Source organism: Megascapheus bottae, chromosome 25, assembly GCF_031878675.1.
Source record: "Megascapheus bottae isolate mThoBot1 chromosome 25, mThoBot2.hap1, whole genome shotgun sequence".
Taxonomy (NCBI): domain Eukaryota; kingdom Metazoa; phylum Chordata; class Mammalia; order Rodentia; family Geomyidae; genus Megascapheus; species Megascapheus bottae.
Genome location: NC_143533.1, coordinates 2,165,792 through 2,184,063, shown reverse-complemented (window position 1 = coordinate 2,184,063; position 18,272 = coordinate 2,165,792). Strand labels below are relative to the sequence as shown.

The 18,272-nt window shown below is 44.3% G+C and overlaps 1 protein-coding gene across 1 annotated transcript in view; it reads right to left on the bottom strand.

The window, feature by feature from the left end:
- Cacng3 (calcium voltage-gated channel auxiliary subunit gamma 3) overlaps nt 1-18,272 on the bottom strand; it is a 74,107-nt gene that overhangs the window by 11,052 nt on the left and 44,783 nt on the right. The window contains 1 exon segment of the mRNA XM_090357849.1: nt 106-189. Coding sequence (XP_090213975.1) covers nt 106-189 — 84 coding nt within the window.

The following is an 18,272-nucleotide window of genomic DNA, read 5'->3' as shown; positions in this document are numbered from 1 at the left end:
GGATCTAGGGGGAGCCTCCTTTTCTGAGCCTGCTTTGGATGGCAGGGAAATCTCTCTCGCCCACCCTCCTTCTGCCCCCAACCCAGGAAACAGGGTGAGACTTACGCAGGAGGTACTCCGCTGTATCCTGCTCGTAGTCTGCATCTTCAGGAAAGTGATCGATTTTCTTGCACACACCTCGGAAAGTCCCTGTGGGAAGAGTCATGGCCTTGAGCTGCCAAGGTGGGGAAATAGAAGGTGGGGTTCTGGGGGGGGCAGCTTGAGTCCTCAACCTCTGCAGTTCATACCTTGCTCTTGGTTGTGGGGGGCAGGGAGTGGGGGGGCTATACATAGTGAAGCCCAACACTTTCTGTGTTTCGATCATAAAGAAGAGCTTCTTGCTCCATACTTTGCATCTGGAATGTCCTCGAAATCCCTTGGGTTAAAGACTTCCTACTTAGTGGGAGGAAGTAGGCAGCCAGAGGACGGAGGAGGAGAAAGGGTTAAAGGCAAGGCTTAGGGGGACAAAAGTCATGGGGGAGGGAGTGGCCCTTGAAAAGGATTTTAGGACTCTGACCCTCATGAAGTCAGCTCTCCTGCTCTTCTGTGTGCTTTTCCACCACAATGCCCTGCCTCAGCCCAGGTCTTAACAGTGCCAATCAACCTTGGACTGAAACCTCTGAAACCATGACCCGGAACAAGATTCTTCCTCATTAAAAAGTTGATTAAGCCAGGCGCTTGGTGGCTCAAGCCTGTAATTCTAACTACTCAAGAGAATCATGGTTCAGTCATTCTGAGCAGGAAAGTATGGTACTCAGACTCAGGTACTAGTGGTAGAGTGCTTGCCTAGCATGCATGAAGCCTGGGTTTGATTCCTTCGTACCACATACACACACAAAAAAGCCAGAACTAGTGCTGTGGCTCAAGTAATAGAGCTCCAGCCTTGAGAAAGTCCAAGGACAGTCCCCAGGTCCTGAGTTCAAGCCCTGGGAACGGCCAAAAAAGAAGTTAAGGGATAGTGCCAAGGTTTTGAGTTCAAGCCCAGGACTGGCACAGAAAAGAAGAAGAAGAAGAAGAAGAAGAAGAAAAAGGAGAAGGAGAAGGAGAAGGAGAAGAAGCAGCAGCAGCTGATTAATTTCAGGTATTTCTTCATAGTGAAACAAAGCTAACATAGCAGTAAAGGCAAACACACACATACATAATTACATAAATATGTATATACATACATAAATACATACACCTTAAGTAAAACTGATCGAGGATGTGACTCAAGTGGTAGAGTGCCCACCTAGCAACTGTAAAGCCCTGAATTCAAACCCAGTACTGCCAAAAAAAAATAAAACAAAACAGAACAAAAACCATCTAAAATACTTTGCAGTATCCAGAAGTTAGAGCTCTGAGTCCTATTTTTTCAGAAAAAAAAAGAGTTTGGCCTAATAGTAGAGTGTTTGCCTAGCATGCATGAAGCCCTGGATTCAATTCCTCAGTACCACATACACAGAAAAAGCCGGAAGTAGTGCTGTGGCTCCAGTGATAGAGTGATTGCATTGAGAAAGCTCAGGGACAGTGCCCAGGCCCTGAGTTCAAGCCCCAGGACTGATAAACAAACAACAAAAAAGTTTTTTTCTTTTCTTTTTCTCCTCCTCCTCCTCCTCCTCCTCCTCCTCCTCCTCCTCCTCCTCCTCCTCCTCCTCTTCTTCTTCTTCTTCTTCTTCTTCTTCTTCTTCTTCTTCTTCTTCTTCTTCTTCTTCTTCTTCTTCTTCTCTTTCTTTTTAAAGTACAAGGCTACACCTTCAAAGCCAGCTTGGGTAGAAAAGTCCCTAAGACTCTTATCCTCAACTAACCACCAGGAAACTGGAAGTAGAGCTGTGACTCAAGTGGTAGACAGCTAGCCTTGAGTGGATAAAGCTTAGAGACAGGACCCAGGCCCTGGGTTCAAGCCTTAAAAAGAAAGATCCAGGAAGCAGACAGAGGACTCTCTTGTCTTACATGCTCCACCCTCATTTGTAAAGGGAAAAGGGTTGTGGAACTTAAGGATATTGCTTTACCTTTTCATTTTACAGAGGAAGAATCAAGAATTTTGCATGTAAGCACTCAGAATTCCAGTTGAGGTCGAAATCTGGGTATTGTGAAGTCATGTATTCTTGCCTTCCTCTCTGTGTTTCTCCTGACAAGGATCTGGCTTGCTGACCCCTGCGGTATGGCTCAACCATCAGGGACATGCAGAATTGCCCAGGACGAGTCTCAGAGAAACCATCTTTCCTTTCCTTTCTGTAGCATAAATGTGACTTAACTGATTGTGTGTATGTGTTAGATAATCATTGTGCTGTTTATTAAGTAGCCAATTAACCAGTCTCTGGGGCACCTAATGGCTCTGTCAGTTCTTATAAATGACAAACAATATTCAGAATGTCTCACCAGAACACAATAGGAAATTAAGCATTCCTGTCTTCATTCCTATCTGCAGACTTTGGGGAGGTGAGAGGTAATATAGAGTGATTGAAGCGGCAGGGTGAAGAATGAGAGCTGGGTGAGTGTCTCCAAGAAGTCTTTGTAAGTGAGAAGCAAGGTGTCAGATGATGGTGATTCATGCCTGTAATTGTAGTTACTCAGGAGGCTGAGATCTGAGCATTGCAGTTTGAAGCCAGCCTGGACAGGAAAATCCATAAGACTCTTATCTCTAATTAACTACCATTTAAAAAATTTCAGAAGTGGAGCTGTGGCTCAAGTAGAAGAGTGCTAGCCTTGAGCACAAGCTCGTGGTTAGCATGTAGGTCACAAATTCAAGCCTGAGGAATGGCATACCCCCCCCCGCCCCCCGAATTGAGGTGAGACACAGGGGATTATCACAGCTGGTGAATCCATAGTTAAGTCTAGGTTTCAACAGCTGTGGTTTTACCTTTATACTATGAAGAGTCATTATTATTTTTTTATTAACTATCATTAAGTCTTTTATTATTATTACCTTATAATGATAAGATTCTGTAATAGGTAAGGAAGTAGGTGCCAGCCAGGCATAGGAAAAGATTGCCTGGTTGGTTCTGATTCTCTGTTTACCAGACAAAGAACAAGGATCCAAGAAAAGGACCTAGGACAGACAATACAGGTAATGGTTGAAAGAAAGCCACACCCATGACAATATCTCTAGTAGCCAATTAACACAAGTTGACTTGATAACAAATTGGCAGTGTTTTTCCTTTCCATGTTTTTTTTTTTTTTTTTTTTTTTTTTTTTTTTTTATCATTGGCTCTCGAAACCCCTGTCATTATGATCTCTATTTTACAAGTGAGGGGCCACTAGGCAGGGCAGGGGTCATGCTGGGGTGGCCTTCCATTCATGGTTTTACGTGTTCCATGAATGAGTCCATATGAAGGAAAGGATGATGGGAAAGATGGGAGTGGGAAAGACGGTAAGCTCTCTTACAACAGATGTGTCAGAAAGAATGTGGGAATGACAGCCACATTCAGGCTTGCATCTGCTTCTGGGAGAGGCTTGCTCTAGGCCACCCAAGGTGTCATCAGGAATCCTGAAAGCAAGACTTAGAACCAGAAACCACCAGAAGGTTCTAGAGACTTGGGGGCTACCACCTTCCTGTTTTCCTACAGCCTATGAGCTAAGAATGGTGTTTTGCATCTCTGATGACCAAGACAAAAATCAAAGCAGCATTATTTTAGGACATGTAAAGCAAATGGAATTTCACGTGCTTGTTTGTTTACAGGGCTGCGCAAGAAGTTTTTCACACTGTTATGGAAGAGGCAGCAAAGCAGGCTGGAAATATTGAGTGTATGTATATTTTTTTCCTTTTTTTCTTTTTTTTTAATGTGCCAGTTCCAGGGCTTGAGCTCAGGGATGGGTACTGTCCCCGAACTTCTTTTGCTTCAGGCTAATGCTCTACCCACCTGAACCACATCTCCACTTGTGGCTTTTTTTTTTTTTTTTGGTGTTTAACTTGAGTTAAGAGTCGCAAGGACTTTTCCTGCCTTGGTTTACACTGAGATTAGGAGGTTTGAAGCCTGCCTGGGCACAAAGCTTCATGAAACCCATACCTAGGGTGTTTTTTTTTTTTGTGGTATATGCTTATTATCTCAAGCTATATGGGCAGATGAGATTTGGAGGGTCCTGGATTCCAGGTCAGCCTAGACTTCTATCTGTATAAAGGAAGCTGGGTATGGTGGCAAATGACTCTTATCCCAGCAAGGATGGGAAATCTAAAGTAGGTAGATTATAAGTCAGGGCCATGCCTTGGCAGGAAGTGAAACTCTGTCTCAAAATATAGCCAGCAACAAACAGGCCTGAAGGTATGTCTCAAGCAAGGGAACACCTGTCTACAAAATATGAGGCCCTTAGTTTCAACTCTAGTACTGGTAATAAAAAAATACTTTGCTGAACTCTTTCTGATCTAATGGTCTTTGCTTTCTGAAGACAAAAGAAGGAAATGAAGAAGAATTTGTCTCTATCCTCGAGGCACAGCCTGGATGTTGTTCTCTGTTCCAGGAAGTAAGAACCAGTCTTTGCAGTTACAGTTAGACTTTAAATCCATCTTGACTTGGGGACTTGCTCGTTAGGGTATTTACAACCAAGTACCTTTGTCAACTCAGTTTCTCTTTCTACTGAAGGAAAATAAGAGCAAATTCATGGAACTGTTTTGAGGATTCTCTGCGCAAAACCACTTTCAGTTCTCAGCATTTTATACATAAATCATTTTTCTCTCTCTCTCTCCCTCTCTCTCTCTCTCTCTCTCTCTCTCTCTCTCTCTCTCTCTCTCTCTCTCTCTCTCTCTCTCTCTCTCTGTATGCTTGATCTGAGGCTTGATCACACAGTATTGTGACCTCATTTGGTTTTTCCTCCTCTCTGCTGGTGATCTACCACTTGAGCTACCACTCTATCTTCAGTTTTATTTTTTGTTATTTAAGAATGAGAGTCTCACAAACTTTTCTGCCTGGGCTGGCTTTGAACTGTGAGCCTCAGATCTCAGCCTCCTGAGTAGCTAGGGTTCCAGGTGTGAGCCACTGGTGTCTAGCAGACATATAAACCTTTCAATCAAGCAGTTCTGTAAGGTAGTGAGTACAGTTCCTGCCGCTTAAGAACTCAATAAACGACAGCTATTACAACCATTGGTTTTGGTAGATATTTCAGGACCAGATGAGACACATTGGTGACACAGTGAGATGTTATAAAGCAATATAAAAGGAAAGGGAATAAGAATGTCCTAAAGGAAGATTCCTTGCTGGAAATGAGCCTCTGCCACTGCAAGCCACATACTCATCTTAAAGCCAATGTGGCCGTTCATGTCAGGAGCATATTGGTAGAAGCTCCTAGAAATAACCGCTATTTAGCATTTTTTTTTTATGTATTTCCTTCCGTGCTTCTTTTATCTCCCCTGTGATATCATGCCCACAAAAAATGATTTAACAAGATTGGACTCATGCTGTTTCTTCTCACTTACATTTTCTTAGGAGAATTCCATATTGGTCAATTCAAGAAAACAGAAAGGGGTTGAGACTTGCTTATAAACCACTAGCAATGGAATCATAAAAGATGCTGATAGCCAACAGACTTGCAAGGACCAAGTCTGGATACACAGATAAATACTGTTATAGTGTGGCTTAAGCTAAACCAGAAGTTCAGTGAACCAAAGAGGTTTAGCCTGGGGATAATCTTGTAACTAAAGGGGAGGGGTGACTGGGGACCCAGTATCAGAGTAGATGGGAAAATGGGGCTGCAAGATCCACTGGGTCACAGGACCCTAGAAAAAGCTTTGGAACAGAAGGCAGAACCAGAGAGATTATTTTTCTTCCGATCTGTTGAGATACAGTTGTAGATGCTGGTATTGGGGTGATGATGGTTTCGGGGTGACTATGGCGTTCTCCAAGATGGGGAAGATGCTGTTCTCTGTCTCAGACAATAAAAGAACCTTAGTTTCAGAGGAGAAAGTGTGTGTCACTAAATGAACACTCTTTCTTAAAGGTCAAACCTTCAACCGAGTCCTGTTAAAATCAAGAATGAGATAGCAATGTTGACGTTTACCTCTTACTCTTTTCCACAAACTTATCCATTCTGGTCAGCACAAGAATTGTGTTCAAAGTAATAATAAGAAACCCCCCCAGAATAATAGTACTATTTTTTTTCCCCAGATGATAAAACTAGGCCTCCTTTGGGGAGCTGGGAGCAATGTGTTGGAAAATAAAATGTTAGAATAAGTGACAAGGTTCAGGAAGATGGCCTCTTACCTGATACCAAGCCACCTAACAAAATGAGAATAATTAAGTCACCATGTTACTGCATTCAAGAGCAAACAGTATATGAAAATAATTTTTCAGGGCAGAGAAATAACATAAAGAAAATCCAAAGCAGTTTATTATCCCAAATTTAGGTAATCCTTGTTCAATTAAAAGCATGCACATTCTTTTTAATCTAACATTTTTCATGCAAAGGTATATATTTGTTAGCAAGGTTTTAATCCTGAATCTCTGAATCACGTAGTTCCAGTGTGCTTCCATTTCTTCCTCTGTAAGCAGACATTAATAATAGTATGTAGGGCTGGGAATGGGGTTTAGTGGTAGAGTGCTTGCCGGAAGTCTGTGGCCTTTTGTCCTCTTGTTTTTCAGGCCATGGTGAGGCAGAGCACAGGGTGCTCATTTCCTGGCAGCAGGGAAGCAGAGAGGAGCAAGGTGTGGCCCATATGAGTATGCTCCACATCCTCCAATCACACCCCACCTCCTACCGCTCTACCCAGCCCCCAACAGTCCAGAGGAATATGACTGTATCAATGGTTTGACCTAGTGTGAGTCTTCATCCCTGAAGGGTGATGTGTGGGTCCCAGGCTTTCCTCTATGAGCCTTTGGGAAACATCTCATACACAAACCCTTACAGGGGTCAGATTTCCTAGCTGTTGCTCCTCAGTGGAAGGAGAGACCATAAGCAGGACCTGGAGTTATCCCTCCCTAAGAGATAGTCCACCTATTATCACCACAGCCTGTGACAAGCACCCATGGGAGGTCCTGGGGCAGGCTGGGTGGTTCTGGATTCATTCAACTTCACCAAAGTTTAGGTTACTTCTGGGCCAGCTTCAGATTCATCTTGTGTTCAGAGGAAAAGGCAGGAAACCCTCAGGAGCCCAACCAGCCTGGCTGTCATACCACAAAACTAACCTAAGCCTGGTCAGAAACAGGATCAATCCAGTGCCTGGAGCTCGGTTCCCATCTCAGCCACTAATCCAGCCCCTGAAACCAAACTCTTAAGTCCCTACATCACAGCTTAGAGCCCAGATAAGGGCCATGGAGAACTAGAGCGTGCGTCCAGCCAGGTAAGTCTTTTGTTAAATCTCCCCATGTGATAGATTTTCCTGGAGAGATCTGAGAAAAGAGCAGATATCAAGTTTGGGTATGCTGGCTGAGGAAGCAAAAGCAACTTCTTGATGGTAAGAATGTTTGGGGTGGGGCCGGGAGTTTGGCCTAGTGGTTAAAGTGCTTGCCTAGCATGCATGAAGACCCGGGTTCGATTCCTCGGTACCACATACATAGAAAAAAGCCGGAAGTGGTGCTGAGGCTCAAGTGGTAGAGCTCTAGCCTTGAGAAAGTCCAAGGACAGTGCTCAGGCCCTGAGCTCAAGCCCAGGACTGGCAAAAAAAAAAAAAAAAAGAAAGAATGTTTGGGTTGCTGGACCCATAGATATCTTTATTATCTGAGGATGAAGAAGTCCCAAAATACTGACTTTCAACTGGGGCATTCTTTGGAATTTCCCTGGGAAAGAAGGAAGGGAGATAGATTCCCTTTCTTTTCCTTCTCTTCCTTCCCCTCCTCTTCCTTGCTTTTGCATGTGCTCATCCTGGGGCTTGAATTCAGGGCTTGGCCTCTGTCCCCCGCCATGGTTTTTGCTTCTTCTACCCATAAGCCTCAGCTCTACTTTTGGCCTTTTGCCGGTTAATTACGGAGATAAGAGTCTCACAGATTTTCTTGTCTGGGATGACTTCAAGCTGTGATCCTCTGACCTCAGCCTCCTGAAGTAGCTCGGATTTATGGGAGTTAGTTATTGGTGTCCAGCCTCAATGATTTGGAGTTTCTTAATGAAATTTGAGGCACATAGGATTTATTTCCTCTCTCCCTCCCTTTTTCCCCCCCTCCTTCCCCCTCCCCCCCCTCTCTCTCTCTCTCTCTCTCTCTCTCTCTCTCTCTCTCTCTCTCTCTCTCTTTCTTTCTTTCTTTTCTTCCTCCCAGTCCTGGGGCTCGAATTCAGGGCCTGGGCACTGTCCTTGGGCTTTCTTAAGGCTAACACTCTACCACTTGAGCACCATTTCTAGCTTTTTCTGTGCATGTGGTACCAAGGAATCGAACTCAGGGCTTTGTGTATGCTAGGTAAGCACTCTATCACTAGGCCACACTCCTGGCCCAGCACGTAAGATTTTTCTAAATGCCCTTATGATTCCTGTGGCTGAGCTTGAGAACTATGGCCTTAAAAATGGGAACTTCTTAGTTGGGGAACCAGTGGCTCACTCCTGTAATCTCAGGAGTGAGATTCAGTAGGTTGAGATCCAAGGATTATGGTTCAAAGCCCAGGCAGAGAAGTGGAAGAGACTCTTATTGCCAACTAATCAGCAAAGAGCTGGAAGTAGAGGTGTGGTTCAAGGGGTAGAGCACCAGCCATGAACAGAAAAAGCCAATCAAGAGTATGAGGCCCTGAGTTCAAGTTTCAGTACCAGCATACACCCCCCCCACACCCCCCCCCACCCCCCCCCACTCAAACATAAACATCCATGGAACTCTTCTTTCATGGTAAACAACCAAGTCCAAATTTCTAATATGAAATTACAGTTCATGAAAATGTTTGATTTTTTGGCTGATCTTCACCAACTACATATTAACAAAAACAAAAACAAATAAGCAAGGAAATCAACAACAACAACAACCCTGAGCCATGTTGATTCTTTTGAGGGAGGGGGATTATGCTTTCTTGATACAGTCTCATGATGAGCCATACGGCATCCTTTATGTCAGGATGATAAAGTTTGATTTTTCACAACAGGATCACACATCCTGTGTGTGTGTGAAAAAATACTTCAGTATCTCATCCTTTTCCCCCCAAAGTTTCTGTGAATCCTTTGCTATTCGGATCTTTCCATGTCTATCATGGCATGACCCCTGCCAATCCCCTCTTCTTTTTCTATGTCCCATGACAGACTCTGTTTCCCTGTGGTCAGCTCACCGCGTTTGCCTCCTGTTTGCTTTGTGTTGGCAAGAGCTGTCAGTCAGATCCCAGCGTGTTCGCTGGGATGGGAGGAGGTAGGGCTGGGATGAGAGTTTTGTAAGTAGTCAGGTCATTAATGCACAGACTCATATTCACATAGAGTTTCCTGTTCATACAGCCCTGGCATATGCAAAGGAATTTTTTTTTTTGGTTAATGAATTCACGGATAATGAGAACCTCGAACTAAACTTGTTTTCTGAGTGAGATGAAGCACGCGGGGTAGAGCAATTATGAATGACTGCTTCTAATAAGAGAACCCAAAGAGCGAGTGAGCTAATGAGACATAAACATCATGTCCTAGAGTAACAGAAGTGCTGTTGGAGTGCATCCGGAGGCATCCTTCGTTCTGCAGGTATCTCTCCCAGGCGCCATGTTCTGAGAAGCATGGGCCTTCCCATTTGGGAGTATCAATGAAACGGATGGTTCTGCTTCCAGACTACGAGTGTTGACTGCGGAGAGACCCAGAGGAAGCCAATGAATCAATGAAACAGATGGATTAGTTATTTAAAAAAAAAAAGATAATTTCAGAGAGTGACAAGCCTTGTGGAAATAATAAACCCTGGAGAGAGACATGGAAAGGGAGGGAGGTAGATAGGGATTAGAGAAAAGGGAGGAAAGGGAGAGGGGGTGAGAGGGAGGGAGGGAGGGAGGAAGGGAAGGAGGGAGAAAGAGGGTGAATGAGAAGGTGTGGGAGGGAGGTAGAGGGAGAAAGGTGGGCAGAGGAGGAGATAGACTGGCAGGAAAGTTTTCAACTGGCAGGAAAGTTTTCTCTGAGAAGATAAGTTGAACGACAGAAGTCAGTCAGTCAGTCGTAAGACTTTGCAAACACAAAATCCACGAGGAAGAAGAACACTTAAGTGTGTTTTCCAAGATCAGGACTGGTATCTGGCATAGGGAGAACGTGAAGGTGGGCCAGGTCCACCCTGGAGCAGGGTACAGGGCCCCCTACAGGCCTGGGGTGGAAGCTGGAATGGAGGGTGGTCCCTGCTTTTGGATGATTTTCAGCATACAAGCAACACAGTCGAACCTATCATTTTCAAGGATCTCTTTGGATGTGTGTGGGCTTGCTGGAGACCAGGACTGGATGGACAGCTCTGATGACTCTTTGAGAGTGACCTTGAACCCTTCAAAGGGCAATTGGTAGTGCCTGGAATGGGGTAGTACCCAAGCTAAAGTCAAGCTACCCATACAGACAGGTGCCCAGGGTCCAGAACATTGCTCTTTAGGTCTCAGTGTAGGCATTTAATGAGGAGGGATGGCAGGCTGAATCGCTCAGCCTCAGCACACAAGACCTTGTCGTCTTTGCTTCCAAAGAGTCCATTAGGGGCCAGGAGTTTGGCCTAGTGGTTAAAGTGCTTGCCTAGCATGCATGAAGACCCGGGTTCAATTCCTTGGTACCACATACATAGAGAAAAAGCCGGAAGTGGTGCTGAGGCTCAAGTGGTAGAGTTCTAGCCTTGAGAAAGTCCAAGGACAGTGCTCAGGCCCTGAGCTCAAGCCCAGGACTGGCAAAAAAAAAAAAAAAAAAAAAAAAAAAAGAGTCCATTAGGCTTGGGGTAAAAATGCCTTAGTGACAGTCCGCAGTTATGTGGTTAATCGAGGCTCCAGGTGAAATGGCAACCCTAGCCTATAGCCCAGGATCTCTCCTCATTGTGGCACAGAGCCTAGGGCCCAGTCCATCAAGTGACGAGCTCTGGTTTTGATTCACCTTGGGCAGGGAAAGGAGAAGGGCCAGAAGTGATGTGTTTCCAGGCACCCCAATAGCATAGGAAAACAACCACACCAGAACATGGCTTGATCTTCCTTCTGCAGGGGGGCAAAGAATTGTTACATTACTCATGGGTTCCAGTGCTCACAGGGAGAATGTGATTGCATCGAGACACAATGCCTTCCTGCCCCCGTCCCTTGGTAGGCATTAAAATGCGCTGGGGACTCATTAGCTTTGCAAGTCTGGGTGATTGTCCCAGAGGCTCAGGAGGAAACACTGCAAGAATGTGAGCCCTGCATCTCAGCTGTTTGTAGATAATGACATCTCTCCTCTACAAGGGTCTGGAAAAAAAAAAAAACTGGACCTCAATCTTTGTGAGATTCACTTGGGTTATTGTTTATTAATTTTTTGGGCCAGTCCTGGGGCTTAAACTCAGAGCCTGGGCACTGTCCCTTGAGCTTCTTTTGTTCAAGGCTTGTACTCTATTACTGGAGCCACACAACCATTTCCTGCTTTTCTTTGTGTATATGGTACTAAGGAATGGAACCCAGGGCTCTGTGCATGTTAGGCAAGCACTCTACCACTAGGCCACAACCAGCAGAAAAGAAAAAAAAAATAGCCCATTCTTAACAACCTATCTGACTTGTTCTGATTATAGCCACGCAAACTGGATTTAGAGGACTCCTTGGAGGTTTTCCAATAAGCAGGCACCAGAGCGAGGTGGCCGCAGGTTGTGAAGGGAAGAGATGGCTATCCCAAGACCTGGCCTCCACTGTCACCAGCTTCAGCACACTTGAACGTGTATCCCTGCTGTGTGCCCACTGTGTGCGTTCAAACCCAGGCCACATGCTGTCACTTGTCTTCTGCATGCTGTGGTTTGCCTACACATGCCACTGTGACAAGACAGCGTGTGGAAATTAGGAGGCCAACCTATTATTTTTAGCCTCCTCCCCTCCCCAATGAGGCACTTTCTCCATTAGAAACATAATCCAGAAAAGTTTCTTCTTTTTTTTTTTTTTTCAAAGTTATGTTAATTCCTGGGAATTAAGACTGCCGCTTGGATTTCCGCCCCCTGCAAATTCTATAAACATGCACAGAACTAAACCCACAAACCGGAGGCAGTGTTAAATATGTGGATGAAGAGCTACTTTTTTTTTTTTTTGGATATTTTTCGGCTCTTCTGACTGTGCTGAACTGAGCAAAGGAACAGAAGCTCCCGGCGGATCACCGACTCTCTGAGATGTTCATTTTCAACCTTCGCTGGGCAACTCTGCCCAGCGCGCACGCATCCCTTGCTCACACAAGTACATCCGGGACACTGACTTTTATCCTGCATCCTTTACTCCCTTCCAGTCATTATGTATGGGCGGTTGCCACAGCAACCATTAACTGCACCTGACATCCAGAAATAGTTCTGGCGTTTGCAGCCAACGCCACCCTAGGGTTTTATACTGCAAGGTGCAGATGTGCAGGCCTCTCCCCCCTGTCCCCCCCTGCCCTCCTTTCCCACCTCCCACCTGCATGGATACCTGGATGGTCTTCTTAGGGTCTGATCTGAGATACAGGCATCTGGGCTGGACTCAGGGCCTACTGCAGTAGACTGAAGATGAGGGATCTTACCTTCAGATCATCTCATTTTCCCTGCCCAGCCCCCCCCCCCACCCCGAGCCCCCAGAAGCTCTGCACAGTAGACTGTGGCAGGGCTATCCCTGGGCTTGGAGTGCTCAAGAAAACTGGGGTGTGTCTGGGATAAAATGTGAGGGCACAGGTGGAAGGGGTATAAGGGGTTACTGGATGTGAGTGCATATGTGTTTGGGGGACAGAGAATGTAATGGTCATGTTGCCATCTGTATGCATGGCGAACACCCATCTATGGCTTTGCATTTACTATCCCTACCCAGACCTTGTCTTCTGGCTTGGATGGATGTTTGGGTCCCAGGGTCCCTCATACATGTCCAGAGCTGGCTATCGCACCCGTTATTGACTTTGCATTTCCATTTTTGTTATAGCCTAGCTTTATGGTACATCTTCTAGGCCCGGTGTACAGTAAGTGCCTCATGTTTTCAAAATATCTATCTCATGTGTGCATACCATCTCTTTGACAAGGTGGATCCCCGGTAGGGAATGACAAGAATTCTTGGCCTGGCTTGTGATACCGCTACTGCCCATTCACCAAGCCCCTTTTGCATAGGCTTTGCTTTCCTCCCCTCTCTCCCTTCTCTGCCTCAGGGCCTTTGCACACACACACACACACACACACACACACACACTCACCTTTAGTATCCTCCCTAACCATCCATTCTCCTCCACTGATTCCAAATGGTTGTTCCCATGGCACCCTGTCATTCTCTTTCTGGGGCATATTATAAATAACCAATTATGGGCTTCAATTATGTCTGTCTATTCTACCCAACTGTAAATCCCTAAAGAGAAGCTGTGAGGTGTTCACCGCCTGGTTTGTTAAATAGGTGAGTCAGTGCAGGTATGAAGAGGCTAAGGAGGGAGTGAATTCCTCTAAGTCTGGATTCTTCCCTCAGGTTTCATTCCAGGTTGTCCTTCCTAAGCCTGCATCCTTGACTAGTCTCTGACCCTCTTGCTCTATCTCTCTCAGAGTTGTGGCTGTTTGTTTGAGGTCTCTATGCCCTTCCCTCTCTTTGGAAACATTGAAATCCACTCTCCTGCCAGGACAGTGGTCAGCCGCCAGGCAGCCCAGCGTGTTTGTTGCCAGCCTTCTGTTTCTAGACCCAGACTTGGGTCTACAGTTATCTGTTATCAGGGTTAGCTGGCTGGTTCTGAATCAGAAGGCACAGGTGGCAGCTTTGTCTTAGGATCTGATCTAAATCTTCCAACTAAACAGATCCTGCTGGCCTCACTGGCAAAACTAAAGAAAACCAAACCCAAACCAAAACCAAATATTCTGGGGACTCAACCTTCCTCTTCTTAAGTGTGAATAAGATATTGACTGTTTTCGGTTTTGTCTTTTGACTTCTTGTTGTTTGTTTTGTTGGTTTGGGTATTTCTGTTTACTTTTTCTTGTTTTAAAGAAACAAAAGAATAATACTCTGTGCAGATGAGTCATTATATGTGAGGCATAGCATGCAACTTTTAATACTCAGTATTTTACCATCTCTTCTCCCTTCCTTTATTACCTCCCTTGCTCATTCATACTTTTTTTTTGTCCACAGTTATATTTACTCTTGTTTTTCTCCTCTCATCCACCACCATTCTTTGTTGTCATTATTATAGATTGTCAGGTTGCTTTCCCCCTCTCCCTCATCTCTCCTTTTCACTGTATGTTTACTTGGATCATTTCCATCTCTTTTACTTCTTTCTCATTCACCAACCTCCATTATTTACTTTATCTACATTCTTCCCATCCTTAGCCCAGCATTTCATTAGTATGATTCCTCCTGTTTCCTTCCCATTACCAACCATTCTTACTAAGTCTTCCTGGTATGGCAGCATTATCTCGGCACTTTATTTTCTAAAGATACTAGGGCAGTGCAGGGACTGTGCTTAATTAGGGATTTCTGTATTCTCATGGTGGGTGTCTATCAACTGTGATTGCTTCTGTAGTTAGTTATTTTCTCCCTGAGCAGAATTGGGGGCCCGACCCAGTGTCTTGTGCACAGTGGGTGAATGTTTTACTACTGAGCTATAAATCCAGCCCACTGGCAAAAAAAATACACCACAACCATGCCTCTACACAGTCCTGCCTGACCACGATGAATATTTGGCTCAAAGGTCATGCCCAAAACTTAGCTCCATATCTGTAACTTGCATTGTAGGAACACAATTGATATATACATTAAACGATAAGCAACCTGTCTCTGCCAGAGGTCCACAGAATAAAGGACTTGGATGACAGCGAAATGGATGAAGTCCCAAGATATGAAATCAGAGAAGTGATTTTAAAAAAGGGGGGATTAATGATCCAGGCACTGGTGGTTCATGCCTATGATCTTAGCTACTTGGGGGACTGAGATCAGACGATAGTGAGTCAAAGGTCTCCCTAGGCAGGAAAGCCCATGAGACCATCTCCTATTAATCACCAAAAAGTCAGAAGTGGAAGTAGTGAGCAAACAAACTCAAGGATCGAGCCCAGGCTCTGAATTCAAGCCCCAGGACTGGCACCAAGGGAAAAAAAAGATCAATAAAATTAAAAGAGGATATGAATTCAAAGACTATACAAATAAACAGCTGAACACACTCAAAGAGAATTCAAATTAACATCTGAATGAAATAAGGAAGTCAATGCAGGATATGAAAGAGGACTTCCAAAAAAGATATAGAAAACCTGAAAAAAGTCAAATTGAAATTCTGGAAATGAAAACTTTAATAACACAAATAAACACTCCAGTCAAAATTCTCACTAATAAGAGTTGAACAAAGTTAAGTTAGAACATCAGACTTTGGAAAAGATAAAGTAGAGGAATTAGAATGCTCAGATAAAAACAAATAAAAAATACTAAGTACAGACAGAACATGCAAAAAGACTTTTGGGACACAGTACAAATTTTAGGTGTAGACAGAGGAGAAGAGGTGCAAGCTAAATTTACAAATAACACAATGAAATAACAGAAAAACACCCCTCAGTCTTAAGAAGGAGGTTAGCTGGGTAGCAGAGACGGTTAGGAAATCACATCAACAAGAGCAGAAAAAGAAGCATCCTTAGACATATTATGGTTAAAACACTAAATATACAGAACAAAGAAAGGATATTGAATATAAAAGCTAAAAGAGAAAACTGACAAGTTGCACATAAAGGTAAATCCATCAGAGAAATAGCATATCAACAGGAACCTCAAAAGTAAGGAGGAAAAAAAAAGTAAGGAGGGAATGGAATAATATACCCCAAACTAAAAGGAAAAAAAAACAGCCCCCCCTCAAATGTCAACCTAGATTATGGAATTCAGTAAAGCTATCTTTCATAATGGAATCAGAAATAAAAAACCTTTCAGGACAACCAAAATGTAAAGAAATGATGACCACTTAACTAGCACTGCAGGAGATACTTAAAGAAATCTTAACACAGAATAGGACAATAAATGAAATCAGGGAAACACAGGAAAAGGTCTCACCAGAGGCGCAGAAAATCATAGAAGGATTAGGAAAGAAGCAAGTATCAGAAATCAATGGACAGGATTCATTATGTAGCTTTCAATAATAGCACTGAATGTTAATAGGCTCAATCAAAAGGTATGGACTGGCAGGTTGAATTGGAAACAAAAAACACCACCAACAAAAAAAGGTCCAACTAGTTGCTGTCTACAGTAAACACACATCAATGGCAAAGAGAGGCAGATTTAAAGTAAAAGGACAGAAAATGATACCCCCCCAAAAAAATGGATCCTAAAAGGAAGTAGGAGTAGCTGTATTTGTATTTCTCAAAAAAAAGACTTCATACCAAAACTAATCAGAAGAGGCACAAAGGGTCTTCTCACATTCACAAAGGGAAGGAGCCATCAGAAAAGAGACAGCAATTGTGAACTGAACATTGGCACATCCAATTTTGTCAAATGAACACTACGAGGCATAAAAGTCAGCAATGTAACAAGTGTGAGTGAGTTGAGTACCGGTGGCTTACATCTGTAATCCTAGCTACTCAGTTAGTTGCGGTCTGAGGATCAATCAGAGTTGGTGGGAAAATCCACGAGATTCCTATTTTCAATTGACCAGCCAAGAAGCCAGAAGTGGCTCTGTGGCTCAAGTGATAGCCACACACACACACACACACACACACACACACACACACACACACACTAATGCCTTTCTCACAAATAGGTAAGTCAGACAAATAAGAAGCCAACAAGGAGACCAGAGTGAAACAAGACTATAGGCCAAATGGATTTAACAGATATCCATATCATAAGTCCTCCAGGGGCCGCATAATATACATTCTATTCAGAAGCTCTTGGAACTTTATAGGTCACAAACCAAGTATTAACTACAAGATATCTGGAATGACTTCCTGTATTTTAATCAGACCAGAATGAAACAAAGCTAGAAATCAACAACAGAAGAAACTACAAGAACTATTCAAACACAGGGAGAATGAATAATACACAGTTGGGTGGCTGAAGAAATAAGATGGAAAAATACAAAGAGCCTAGAATCAAATAAACTATGAAGCACCACTTATCACAATCTTCACCTCACAGCAGAGATGGTGTTAAGAAAAAAGGTTCCATCTACCAGCATCTCTACTGTAAAACCACCACTTCTGGCTTTCTCTATGTATGTGGTACAGAGGAATCAAACTTGGGTCTTTGTGCATGCGAGGCAAGCACTCTACCACTAGGCCCAACTCGCAGCCCCACACTACAGATTCTTTTCTTCCTCCAGTATTTACCCACCATATCGCTTGAAGTCAACTCAGTTTCCTTTTTCACTTAAATTTATTATCTGAGCCTCATCCCCATGGAAATTTTATCACTCAACTGTACATGGAAAGCGGGAACCTCTGGGCCATAAATAGGCTACTGTAAAAAATAAATGCAACAAAAACAAAGTACTGTGATTCTATTCCAGCCAAATGCATGATTTGAGGCAGCGGACTCCAGGAGGGGAGGGGAAGGGAAAGGAGGGGAGGGGAAGGGAGGGGTTTCCCAAGCCCTGATTGACAGCAGGAGCCACCCTCTGTGCAAATAGGCCAGTCAGAGTCTCTCCCAGCTACCCTGTCCCCCACCCTGGGTTGGAGAAGACATTTGGGCAGTGCGGATGGAAGGCTCAGCCTTAATGGTGAGCTTGGTGGCTGCCTTTGGTAAAGAGGTGTAGCCTTTAAAGACTGGGTACCGAATAGGATGCTGGTGTTGTCACCAAGGTCGTGGTGACAGCAGGGGAAGGAAGTCACACAGAGACAGGACATCTGGACTGAGACTGGGTGCTAAGTTCCAGCAACCATGCTAGGAACACTAGTGGAAGCTTCTTGGCCAGGAATCGACATATGCAAGGGCCCTGAGGTTGTCTAATGGTGGAGCTCCTCAAGCCTTCAAGGAGTGGAGAACCATCTGGAGGGCTGGTCAGGACACAGGTTCCCAAGCTATCTCTCCAGAGACTCCTGTTCAACAAGGTCTGGGGTATAGGGGAAGGTCTCTGTGTTCAGCCAGCTCCTGTTCCATGGGCCATGTGTATAGTACCAGCTCCAGGGGAGAGGGTCGCCCCCTCTGGTCAGTTAAAAAAGGAAACCTAGGGGCCCGGAGTTTGGCCTAGTGGTAGGGTGCTTGCCTAGCATGCACAAAGACTGGGTTCAATTCCGTGGTACCACATACATAGGAAAAAGCTGAAAGTGGTGCTGTGGCTCAAGGGGTAAAGCTCTGGCCCTGAGAAAACCCAAGGACAG